At 43.4% G+C, this 13,499-nt stretch overlaps 1 protein-coding gene across 2 annotated transcripts in view; it reads right to left on the bottom strand.

The window, feature by feature from the left end:
* The window catches only part of emid1 (EMI domain containing 1), a 57,808-nt gene that overhangs the window by 37,187 nt on the left and 7,122 nt on the right, over window positions 1-13,499 (bottom strand). For both annotated transcript variants that reach the window (XM_085368267.1, XM_085368266.1), the window contains exon 3: window positions 12,861-12,964. In XM_085368267.1, coding sequence (XP_085224393.1) covers window positions 12,861-12,964 — 104 coding nt within the window. The remainder of the gene's footprint in view (window positions 1-12,860; window positions 12,965-13,499) is intronic.

The raw sequence follows: 13,499 nt of genomic DNA, 5'->3' as shown, positions 1-13,499 counted from the left end.
TGCTGTCCTGTTTCCACACTCACATTGTGAAGAACGGTGATGATGTACAATCATCTGACCTAACACTTCTCTTTTCTACAGTACAGAAAAACAGTGTGCAGTCTCTATCTAATGAAGGAATTGAATCCTATGCAATGAATCTAGTCCTCTGGGTGCTTATTTCTCATATCATTTTTGCATTCAATATTATGCAAAATCAGCACTTTTTATCACCCAACTTGTATTCGAACAGCGTTAGTCAAGATGCTGATGATTTCCCTGCATGGCACCTGACACTGATCTTTCAGCCGCTTCCACAGAGGAGGGCAGCTGCTTGCTGCTGACAGAAGCTGCCTCAGCCTTGACTAAGAACCTCTTGAAAAGCTCCAGCAAACTCAGCTGCGCTTTTGGAACAAATAGCGAATTGGCAGCAGCTCAGGCTAAGGTTGCTGCACTGTCAGGTGCAGCCAGAGGAAAGGAATTCCAGCTTGGCAAAAAAAACTGCTGCTCTGATGGATGAAAGATCCACAGCAATGTTTGTAATTCATCTCCCAGCGTGCCCTCTCCCATCCCCGAGCAGCCCGGGGAGTGTGTGAGGCCTCCATTGCAAATTACACATCCCCAGTGAAAGTATTAGTCTGATGTATCTCTGGCAGGTATCCACGCTGGCCGCAGATTTCAGCCTGACAGCGTAGATGAAGAGGAAACAGGGGAACAAAGGACTGTTAGTAACAAAGAGCGCACTCAATTCTTCCTGGATATCTCAGTCAATCATCCTCCTTAAGGTTGAGGCACTAGTTGGCTTTAATCATTCTTTTGATTTACTGATACTGTGGGACAGAAAGAGATACATTGTACTCCCAAAGCATGGCCAGCGAACTACATAAAGCTCTGAAGTGACTCAGAAACCTAAGACAGAGACTGAATGAGTATGTCAAGATATTTCCTATCACAGTTCCTATCACTGCCTTTTAAGGAACAACACATGCCATTATTCCACCGAAGAGCACAAACACTTCACCCCTCAATTCTCCATCCTTTCACCCCTTCGGCGTCCTTGTGGCTACCCGCCTGCACCCATGGGGTAGTGGTGTGTGGACTGTTAGAGGGTCAGACAGAGCATACAAAGACAAGTCATCCACAAATCTAATTTTATACTTTTTTGTATTTAGTTCAACAACATTATGAAAAGATAAATTACCTCAAAAGAACATTGTGGTTATAGAGAGCATGAATGTTGCTCATCGTGGTTAATGCTCGAGTCTGTTCTTTGTCCTTTTAACAGCACCACAAACAGGCCTTTCCACTTAAGAAAAACTCTCTTTTCCCTCTTCTCCCAATGTCCCTTATAATAGCTTTCCTTCATCTGGCTTAAAAGAACAGTGCCATCCCATTTCTTTGCAAGTGTCAACAAGAGAGGAAGAAAAACACATCCTCTTTTCCGTTCTCTCTCTTGCTGCTTTTTCCTACCTGGCAGCACTCGGGGAAACGTGTCCCACTGGAGCTATGCCATCCTTTCACCAGTAAAGTCATTCTCATTTTACACACTCATCTCTTTCTTCATGATAGAGCGAGGGAATAGATTATCCCCCACCACCACTTCCACTGCCACCATCATGAGCGAGGCCAGTTCAGAGGGAGGGGGTCAGAGCTGAGCTCAGACTTTCAGGACAAACTGTAATTCTCCACTTTGTCTTGGGGTCGAGGACCCATCTGGCTGCAGATTTAGTAACACCGCTTCAATGGAGCTCTGTTTACTTGAGTAGCTCGGTTTACACAGGCAAAGTGAAGGGTTCATATAAAAAGCATTAACTGAGAATAATCCTTTTGGTCTTTTGTAAATACGATGTAATAGTGGGGGATGTCCAAAGAGGGTAACCACTCTGAAAAGGCTCAGAGCGGCCAATCTGTGTACTGGAAGTGGCTCGGTACCAGATCCTCTGAACTAGACAGCCATGGTGTCTGATATCTGATAGCACACAATTTCAGATAGGAACTGAAAGAAGTATCCAGACAATGTATACAAATGAAAAACACACACAGAAACACAATGAGCATCCAAAGAGTGTTCACAGCAGCACTAAACCTTTACTGTTCTCTCTTATTTTCGTAGTTGTATAACGCGTAAAATGAGAAGCATATGCCATTTGCTAGACATTTTTATCCAAACTACATTATGACCTCAGGCATATTTCAGTATTTGTGGCCCCTGTGAGGCGTGAACCTGAAAGCCAGATTTATAGAGGGGTTACACAGTAAAGCGACAACCTATGAACACAGAATATAAAGAAACATGTAACATATATACTGCACAAAATGAGCGGCAGCTAATAATTGTTTCCATGACTGATTCATCTGGGACTTAATTAATTACGTACGCTATAAAACCTTAAAATATAGTGAAAATATTTGATCGTGTGCTTGTTACAATTTTCCTCCTTCTTTTCCGAGCAATAAAAGCAAAAATGTTGGATTTATTGCCACCAGGAAAGATGAAACCGTTTTCTACTTTCAGGAACAAGCAGGCCGTTTTAATGCAGCCTACACCTTTGGCTGCACCCTGACCTCAAGAACTGAATCTAATTCTGCTTTCACACTTTCTGTTCTTGAAAACAGTTTGTCCATCCAAGTAGGGAAGTAAAGCATGTGTTTTAAAAGGCATGCAGCTTGTTGTAGGTCAGAAGTTCGTGTAAACAGCTTGTTTGTGTGTTGTGTGTTCCTCCCAACAGGTCTACAGATCTTTTAAAGCTCTAAAGATGATGAGGAAAAGATATTTCCCCACTCAAACAGTGCCCTGACCCCAGTGGTGAGGACAGTACATGCTGCGGCCTGTGTGATATCCCAGAAAACAGGGTCGTGTTCTCTGAGATATAGCAGTACCGTACCACTGGGTATTGTACACGGAAACAATAAACAGCACCATGACTATGATCTCACAGATCTATACTTATGTAACTTTGTTTATGCAAACACACATTGCAAAAACTGAACTTTGTCTAGTGAGTCAGGCATATCCGACCATAGACTGTACACAAAGATGGATGTCATTGATATTTTGGCTGTTGCCACTGGAATTTCTTGCAAGGGACAGACCTGACTGAAACGCAGTTTACAGCTGTGAACATTCAAGGAGTGGAGACTGAGATTGAGATTGTATTAGTCTGCAGATACCTGGGTGTCCATCTCAATAACCAGCTAGACCGGCCACAAATACAGATGTGGGATCAATAAAGTCTTTTCTCATCTGGATCCGACTTCTCTGAAATGAAAAAAAATGAGCGCTCAAACAATAGCGCCTTTCCTGGAGCATACCCTGCTGTATCATCCTTTTTTACTCCAATGAGGACCATAAGTTACAAAATATCATCATGTTGTATTTAACAAAACCTAAAAATAACACCTGTTCTTCTAGACATCTGTACCACCTCATCACTGACATCCTTTTCATGCAGTGGTAGGAAGCTACTGAAAGCTACAAAAAAAACAAGATCATCCATAGCAATGATAACATAAACCGAAGTGACAAAAGGCTCAGCGGTCTTCTTTTCTGAAACACACACCTACGTAGCAAAGCCTCTGCTTGCTTTGCTATAATTAAAGTACAATGTACCACACATGTAGTGAAGCTTAAAGTGAATGTTAAATCATATATCCATTTTTAAATCCACATTAACACAGACTACTGTTACAGTTAAATCGTGGTTACGGTTATTTCCCAGTAATTTGATGACTGTCGGGTCTGGCTGCCAGCCAAGCTGTCTCCACAAAACTGACTGGGCGGGGTCTCCCGGGGCCACAGCCGATCACCATCAGGTGACATGGAGCCCTTTAGGAAGAAAACATGGAGGGCAGCCAAGAGAAATAAAAGGGCCATGACATCATCGTATTTCCTTTGTCCTACAGTCAGCGAATGTAGGCGAATGAGCTTAATCTAGCACAGCAGCAGTGATTTACAGCCCCATCATCCCATCCGTCATAAGGCACACATGCAACTGATATACAGAATGTATGTCTGCGGAAACAGATTGAGACAGTCAGCGTGTGTCTGTCCCAAATATATTCAGTGACTCAGTAAGTGCAGCTGTTTTTTATGGGTTTTTTGTTTGTTTTCATGTTTGTTTGACCAGCACTTGACCACATTAATTTTTAGTGGACGTCACGCGCCTGTCTGCACATACGAGCCTCGAAATGTGTCTGAGCTGGAGAGAGCAGGTGGTTTTGATGCCTGTCTGCATGTGTGCAAGGCGTGAGTGTGTGTATGCTGCCAGGCCCTGGCTGCGAGCTCAGAGTCAGAGAGCCATAAACACCTGAGGAAGCAGGAACACACAGGCATCCTCTCTCAACTGTATTTATGGTCCCAATTGAGACGGGGGAGAGGGGGAGGGTCATTATGTGCAGCGCCGCTCTGCTCGTGGCAGGGGTCCAACGAAAACACCGGGGCTGTTAAAGCCCCCCTGGATGAGTCCCAGGGGGCAGTGGTGCGGACGGTATGCAGGCCTGGGTTTAAAGGTTCGGGGATACGTCCTGTTGTTAATGAGATCACCCTGCTGGGCCTCTCTGGCTCTGAGCCCCCAGCATCAGTGCCACAACTTCTTACGCTAGCCACAAAAATAGGACTAAATATACTTCCTAAACAAAGTGCACCCAGGAGGTCAATAAGGTAGGTGTGGTCAATTGAACAAGGAGAAGGTCAGCGTAGATTTTCATTCTTTTTACTGAACAAAATATGCAGCTGACTGTAGAGGAGGTGTGGCCTCTTTACAAAACAATACAAAGTGACATGCTCTAAAGTTTAGACAGACCTGTGAATGCATGACTTATGGAAACTTTGCTGCAAGGGACAACTATAGGTTTAGTAAACTGTATGTAAAGTAAGTTTATCTTAAAAAGCACACATCTTTAAACAAAGGCGATTCAGGGTGCTTCACAATATAACAACATTAAAGCCACAGTTTTGCCTTTAAACTCATCCACCTATCCATTTTCCTCATCACTTATCCAGCTTAGGGTTGCAGGGGGGAGTGAAGCGTATCCCAGCTTTCGTAGGGCGAGAGGCTGGGCACAGACTGGATGGATGGCCAGCTCATCACTGCTACATTAAATATGAGCCTGTAGCCTTTAGAGCTGCATATTTGTTCGTGGTTACTCATCCAGGTTTGGATATGTGTGCCTTCTTCAGAATATAATGGATGGCACGTGACCTGCGCTGTAAAGACAGCTTGCCAGCCATCTATAGTTTCACCTTTACATGTCTGATATTTGATATCTAGAGGCAAGTTCTGTAATCCTCTACCTTTTCCTCTCATAACCAGTGAAGTGAGGTAATTTCTTTTTGGTCAAGATGCCTGGCTCCTCGAGGAGAATGCCTGCTCCTCTGTCAGGTCTGACCTCTGAAAGCCAACCAGGCATGTCTCTAATTAGAACAACTGCTGGTGCAGTTCATCCAAACCTCGTCTCTCTCCTCGTCTTCAGTCCAGGACTAATCACAGCCATCAGCACCGCTCTTCTCATCCTCACTGAGCACCGTATCAACCACCATGAGCAAATGGAAATATACGCAGCGACCAGCTCAGAGCAGCGCTCAAAAGTCAGACGGGGGCAATGGCTTTTAAATCCTACGTGTTATTCAAGTGTGCAGCGTTTAGTGGCTACGAAACTGAGCCCGTACCAGAAGGGTTGGAGGGCAAGAGGCCATAAATGATGTCACCGCGGAGGATCTAAGTGATGTGGTGATCTGTTTGTGGTTTAGCAGTCGTGGGAGTGGGAGAATGTTTGGAGGTCTGCACCACAACACTCGAGGTTTTCTTATGTGGCGGTGTTGTAAATGTTTATGAATTTATAACGGTGACAAATGAGGAGCTAGATTATAAGGACTACTGGGAGTGTACGGAAACCGCAGACTGATGCAGCATAAAATACGAATACATCACTTAAAAGCGACTTTTTTATGCCGTGCTTTTATGCTCCTGTGGTCTGGATATCGCTAAGCAGGGAGATGAGAGAAGAGCGAGGGGGAGACAAACTGGGTTTTACAGGTTTTACTGAGCGCAGCAAGAAAATGAAAGCGCCAAGTTGTGTGACTAATTTATTGTTGACATTTTCTTGCTCCTGCTTCTTAAACATGAAGGGTTTTTGTTTTCCTTATATAAAAATTAATCAAATATCTGTGGGATAGGTGTTCGGTCACAGAGCAAACGTAATTAAAAACATCATCTTAAGCCTCTTTGATTGATTTCTGACTGTTTCGTTAATGAATTGGTTAATGTAATAATGTTCCTTTAAGATAATAATTACCCATATTATCCATATTTGAGCACCCATACTCAAAATCACCTTATCCCCTTTCACTCTGGAGGCCCTGTTACTGTGATCTGTTATTAAAACTTGACCTGTTTCCATTTTTTAAGCTCACCACATAAAAGGAGCGAATTTCTGGTGCATCACATTTGTTAAGAGTTTCACATTTTTATAATAGGTCTGGTAAAGATTAATGTTTACTGAGTCATACAAAGACAAAGAGACTCTCAGCATGTAAAAACTCTCCCGAGACACCAACATTGTTTATTCTTGGCCTCACATTTCTGACTGTGGGTGTTTCTTCACTTCAGGGAGACGTTTTAAAAATATATTGCTTAGGGGCTTACAGAGTTAAAAAAGATGGACTTTTTTTTATCATAACTTGCAGGCATATTATAAAAAATGGCTTGGAACGCAGATGCCTTGCAAAATCTGCCAGGAAATTAATGAATATAACCCCTAACAGAGAACCTAAAAGCAATATCTGGCAAATACGAAGCTGAATAAAAAAAGACGTCAAATATTCAGGATTTTATGCATTAGTTTACAGATGATTTAAAGCAAGTCCATAACAGTCAGTGAGGGTATCAGCTTTGAGCGTGCTGCAGGCAGCAGTTGGGGCCCTGAACTCATCACAGCTGTATGGAACCAGCAGTATCCCGAGCGTACCTGCTCCATCAATGCTGCCATTGTCTAAGCGCCGACATCAAACGTTTCATTACCTCCTCAGAGCCTACCTAAGCACAGTAGCACAGTGTTATACAGTACCTACATAATTCCACTCTATACCTGCAAGCTGAGAGATGGAGATATGTTGAAGGACGGGGTGGGGGGGTGTGGGGGGGGGGTGGCAGACGGGGTTAATGCAGCTTTAATCACATCAGTCGCCAAGAGGATCAGAGATGGAGGCAGAGCCTACACCTCTGCTAGTGAAGAGGATTTAAAAAGGGCAGGATTTTAAAGTTTGGGGAGTTTTTTTCTACACGAGAAAAGCTCTGCTTCCAGTTCACTTGGTCTTATCTCAGCCACGCAAGGAAGAGAGCGTCGTTCTTCTCTCCGCTGCTGACTGTGCGACGCGTCAGGCTGTAAAGTGCCTGCATGTTTGTGGGCCACTCAGTCAGCACAGCGGTCCACTCACACTACCAGGTGAAGGGAAATGCCTCCGCTTTATTGGCGACAGAGGAACATCACAGCTGCTGAGACTTGTGTGTGTGTCTAGTTTGATGCCTTAAAAGTTTTTTTTTCTTTGCACTGCTGACTCGGCCCACTTTATTTCTTTCAGACTGCAGGAAAAACTGTTTTCAATGTACTCCTGAGGGAAGTCTTGGGAAACAATAAATAAATCAGTAAGCAGAAGAGGCATTTCCAGTTCAGGAGCCAGAAACATAAAGCTTAACTCAGATTCAAGGCTAAGTAAGTATGAAAGATTCAGTGCAAAAGCTGTGCATCTGCATTTCTTGAAGTTCACTGCCATCTTTCTTTTTTTTAGACTTACCAACAGACACGGGTCGTTAATGCAGCATAAAGTATTAAAATCAAACATGGTTCTTCATGCAGACGGGCTTTCACACAGATAAAACACTTAGATGATTAATATAATGCACAATAAATCCACCTAAAATAATATCCTGCCATTGTGTGCTTGTCTTTTTCGCCTTGTATCGAAACTTTTTTGTACGCAGAGGGAAAAACAACAACAAGAGCATAGGAATTTATAATTATAATTCTCATGACTATTATTGTTACAGCCTGAAAGCATTTTGTTGTACTGTGTGTGTCTGTGTGTGTGTTCTGAGGGTGGTTTTCATGGGACATTTAAAAAATAATGCTGTAATAATATTATCAAAATTATCAGTGCATATTGCAGTTTAACTACCGAACCCCGCAACTGATTTAACTATAATTTTCTGGATTTTTTTCCCCACAAACCTTGAGCAAATACCAGCACACCGTTACATAAGGAGAAGACAGCATGGAAGGAAAGACAGGCCGGACGTGAGGAAAGAAAAAAGACCTTCCTACTCTGTTTGGTTTTGTTATTTAAGTTGGCTGATTGGTCATTTTTGCAGGTATATATGTGTTTGCTTAAAAGGTATACATGCTCATTAATCAACAGAAAAATAACTGTAAATGAGCCATACTTGTGGGCTAATTTACATCTGGCCAGTTCTTAAAACAGCAACCAAAGAGTTGTTACTATTAATCACATACAGATAATACAAAGCAAGCTAATGATTGTGTTTTTCTTTCTACTTAATCACTTTTATGATAATTCCTCAGAGCCGAGCAGTGTCGGCTGAAAGGGGCTGGATGCCGAATCTCTTCTGGAAGCCTCAGCCCAGTTTGCTTAATGTCAGCTGCTTCCAATTTATGCTCAGCACTTGTGTGCTGGTCATTTACATAACAGCGAATATCAGCTGCTGTGGCCTTTTCTGCATGTTGACTGCAGCCTGCCTCGCTACATTCAAGTGATTCATGCGTCTTCGTAGATCTCATCTGCTGAGTGCATAAACGCTGATGCGGGGGTGACTGACATCAAGTCTGGGATTTTTCTTTTTTTTGTGAATGAACTGGAGCAAGTAAAGGATAACATGTGTAACACCTGCTAAGGCAAACGCAGGGGATCTCTGCTTGATATGACTTTGATAGCGCTCCACTGTGTGGTCTAGCAGGAGTGGGAGTGTGTGGGGTGATAGTGCTGGTGATGGGGGGGCCTTTTGGTCACCTGCTCTTGCTCAGCCTCCTCCCCTCTGACCTCAGGCTGAAGTCCCTACACTCACAGCTCCAAAAAGCCTGCTGCCATTAAAGCTGCTAATCACAGCAAACAGCTGCATAGAAATCCTCAACGCCTCGCTCTCCCACCCACACGTTGACTCTGGCAGGCAGATAGACGCATACACCGGCGTCCACGCACTCCCACTCTTCCTCTGCTAATGGCAAGCTGCAGCCGACTGATGTTTAAAGCACGGGGTTTAGCGTGCGGGCTTGTGATAAGCCGCCCTGAGCTGTGAAAACACAGATTACATTTCTATGGCTTATTACAAGACAGCGGGCTTCTGCCTCCCAGCCACCTCATAATTGCAACCCAAAAACCACAGCCTCCGCTTGGCTGCGAGATACTGTTTGATGGGGACCCCCGTGGCAGAGCTTTGACAGCCGTGCTAATTCAAGTCTACATTCCCCCATATGCTGTGCTCCTCAGCGGCCTCCCCCCTGCGATAAGCCACAGCTATTTTTCTTTTAAGGCCTTTCCTCAATAAATCAAATCAGGGTCAGTATATCAACGCCTGTCTCTTAGTGTCATTTCCACACTTTTCAGGCTCCATCAAAATTAGCAGATCGAGGCCAAAAGCTCAAAATGTCAATGAATTTTACATCCGTGGCTCCTGAGCGCACAGTCACCCCTCGTGGTATCAGTGCAACACTAGCATTTCAGATAATTATTACATTAGAGCCAGAGCTAATGTAATAATATTACTTTTGAGGGGTAAATTTGATATTCTAATACCACATAATTGCCTCTAAATTGGGTATAATTTTGATATTTGTGCTTGATGTAGCATATGTTGGGATATCCCAACTAAAAACAAGCATTTACTTACTTGGAATGCCAAAGCCAACCAGGCATACATTAAATCCCCGTTTCTGGCAGCCTATGAAAGTGCCTACATCTGTAAATACTTAGTCTTCTTTTTCTTTTTTCTTTCTCAGACTCAATCAGAGATAAAGACCATTGTGTTCCAGACCAAGAAGTAAGACAATATCTCCCAAACCTCACAGAAAACAATTAGGACCCAGTAATTACACCATTGGACCGGTATTCAAGCCAAGTCCTGAGGTTGGGGTGTGGAAGGAAGAAAAAGACAGCAAATGTGAAAGGTGCCTGTCTAATGCAGTGTTATCTTACCCTGCCTGGACTCTGATGGGGTACGTTTGTGTGTCCGTATGGGTGTGATGTAATGCTTTGCTTTTGGAGCCTCCTAATGCGACATGCCAAAAATCCTCATAAGCCTGCTTATGACTCGATGACAGCATGCATGATCTCTTCCCTTAATGAACTCTCATTTATTTGCGCCTGTAGATTTGAACACGCAAAGCCCAAAACTTAATTCGTTATCTTCACTACGGACCAAGCCGTTGATTTATACATGTTGACCTATCAGCTGGCAGGCCAAGGGGTGAGAACAGAGGAACACAAGAGAAAACAACTCTCTCATCCCTATTTAAAGCACAATCATATCGGTCACATTCCTATCAGTGTTTTTTGTACTTTCCTGCATCTCAACCTAAACGTAGCCCCAGCCCCAGAGTCTTTTTGCTTTGGACATTGTTGAGATCTGCAGAAATGCAGACCGTCCTTGGGAGTCAGACATGGCTAGAGGCTTTTTGGGGTGGCCTGGTGGGAAAAGCAGGTTAAAAGCAGGGCAGTAAATGAGCGGATCACACACATTTCCCACAGTCTGTGAAAAGCAGACAAGCAGAGGAGTAAGAGTGATGTATAGCAAATAATAAAATTCCAAAAGTGATCCTTAAAGGTATATACATCCTGGTTGCTCTTTATGCGACTCAAATAAGATCAAAAGTAGTATGTTTGTTTAGAGTTGTTTTTTTAAAGCCTGAGTCTTTCAACTCAGTCCAACTAAAAGTTAAAAAGTGCTCACAGCCATCTGGAAACAGCCGCACGCAGGTATTAACAGCCTGGATTTGAAACGTGCACCTACTGAATTATTAGTGCAGCTTTAACTTCACTTGGCAACACTGTGGCAACAGCTTTAAGCACAATCCGGTCACCAGCTTTGCCCGTGTGGCAGGCTTGCATTTCTCCTTAGAGCGGGCGGACGAGGCAGACGGCAGCGGGGTATCAGGTTCTGTGCTGGCAAGGGGTTCTGCTCACGCGGCAAGAGCAGAACAAAGCACTGGTGGCCCTGGATAGGATCCATGGTGCCGGAGAGTAAAGGCCCTGTGAATGGGACCTGTCACTTCCACTCAGCGCCGCCTGTGATCTGAGCCACCCGGAACGAGGCTCAGATAAGTGGCTAATCCCGACATCCCCGTCGGCTCGACAGCCCCCTACTGCCATGACAACCGGAGGGGAATCTCCTCCAGCAACAACTTAATTGGATAATTTCCTCCCCGTTTCACTGTGTGTTCCTCTGCCTTTGTTGGGTAAAGTCTGCGTTGTCTGACTGTGAATGTGTTTTTTGACTTTGACAGTAGGGAGGGTGTGAAACAAGTGTGATATCCAAGGTGGGATGGTGTGTGCAAGTGCAAGCAAGCAGTCGAAGCCACACTACAGCAGACTAGAGGCCACTTGGAGGTCTGAAAGCACCTGGGAGCAGTCATTAGTTACTACAGTTACTACAACAAATGCATTACCTATTAACTCCCTGTAGAAAATAATTTTCTGCCTACTTCTTAAATTACTTCAACATTATATTACACAGTTATTGTCATGTAATTAATAAAGTAACATTACAGCCCGCTTATACCCCATATCTGCACAAATTCCTCTCCTAATGAGAAAAACATAAACTAGAGCCGGCCGTTTACCATCGCGATGTTCCTTTACTAATCTATGCTCCTCAAAAGAAGACTGCCACTGCTTTGTTTCCCATCTGAACTGAGGTCAAGTGTGTTGTTTTCTGACTTCTGAATGGAGGAACTGTAATGCATTACAACACTGTTGCATACTGTGATCACCAAATTACTTCAAGTGGGAATACTAGCCATTTACTGAGTAAATAAATTAAACAGATTATTTTAAACCCACTTTATTGGACAAGATCAAGTGTTTACCATAATCAGTCTGAAAAAAATAATTTTTTCTGTTCACTGAGTTTCAGGTAGAAATTTTCCTTTTTTGTCTCAAAGTATAAGAGAGAAAAACAGCCTCTATTTTCGGCACTACAAAAGGCCATCGCATTAACCCTTTGTGCTGCACGGTCCACTAATTTATGTTACACCCATTCAAGTCCTGGCTCCCAGCATAAAAAGACCACTCCACCCTTCTCCCCAGACTGCAGAAACCTGAGGACGGGTGCCAGGGGAAGTCATTATGAACTAGGAGTGTGTGTGTGTGTGTGTGTGTGTGTGTGTGTGTGTGTGTGTGTGTGTGTGTGTGTGTGGGCAGCTACCGTGGTCTAAAAATGTAAACGGCACTTGCATAGCTCTTTTGAGGATAAAAAACTCAGTTCAATCTGCAAAATAAAATTCAAAGTCGCAGTAAAGAAGGAAGCCTTACTGGTGCTGCGACTCTTGGAATGAAGACATAAAAAGTGATTAATAAAGTGGTGGGATGCTGGGGGATCTTATTTCTTAATTTCATTCAAAGAACAGAAGTAGCCTTATGTAAGCCTAATGGAAATCACTCATACAAGCATATTGGAAATGCAGGCTTTAAGACGGCGATGCAAACCAGAGGGACGTGAATGGTGACGAGTCAAAGACTCATAAAGAGGGGGGGGGGCTACTGACACGAGTCAAACTTGTGATCATTTTTCAGTGCAAGATGGCGATTCTGTTCGATTCATTTCCGTCAGCTGTTGTATAACTGAAGTGTGTCTGCGTCCTCTGTCTTCACTCACCTTCTTCACAAGCAGCACCGCTGAATCCCGGGCAGCATTTCCACTCCAGGGAAGTCACAGTGCGGTACACCACTTTATAGGAAGGTCTGACCACGGTCTTGTAGCTGAACAATAAACACAAAATCAAAAGCCGTTACGCACATGGGCACACACACACACACGCGTGCGCGCACACACACATAACATTTTTAAAGGAAAATGAAAGGAAATCTCCTCTCTCTGGTAAGGTTAGATATTATCGTGAGGTTTTCAGTCTTTGTATTCGCACAGTCTCAATTAAATGATAAAAAGAAATTTCTAGGCAATGTGTCCCATCAGTAAGTGTCAGATTATATAAAAGCTTTTAGGTTTATCTCAATTAAAAGACAGCATATGGAGCAGCAGCGTGGCATCCTGAACTATGCTAATTATAGGAGAGCTATATGAATACCACTGCTATATATATATATATATATACATATATATATATATATATACATATATATATATATATATATATATATATATATTATGTCAGTGGCTTCTATCTCCTCCTTTGGCCAGCCAAGAAACCCAAGAAAGAGGAGGGAGACGAGGAACCATCATGGAAGGACAGGGCCCTGCACGGTATGTACCACCGGCAGATAGAGGAGGTGGCTG

Source organism: Diplotaxodon limnothrissa, linkage group LG12, assembly GCF_057381915.1.
Source record: "Diplotaxodon limnothrissa isolate DT_005_m linkage group LG12, D_limnothrissa_male_GT1.1, whole genome shotgun sequence".
NCBI classification, from domain to species: domain Eukaryota; kingdom Metazoa; phylum Chordata; class Actinopteri; order Cichliformes; family Cichlidae; genus Diplotaxodon; species Diplotaxodon limnothrissa.
This window is presented reverse-complemented; position numbering and strand designations above follow the sequence as displayed.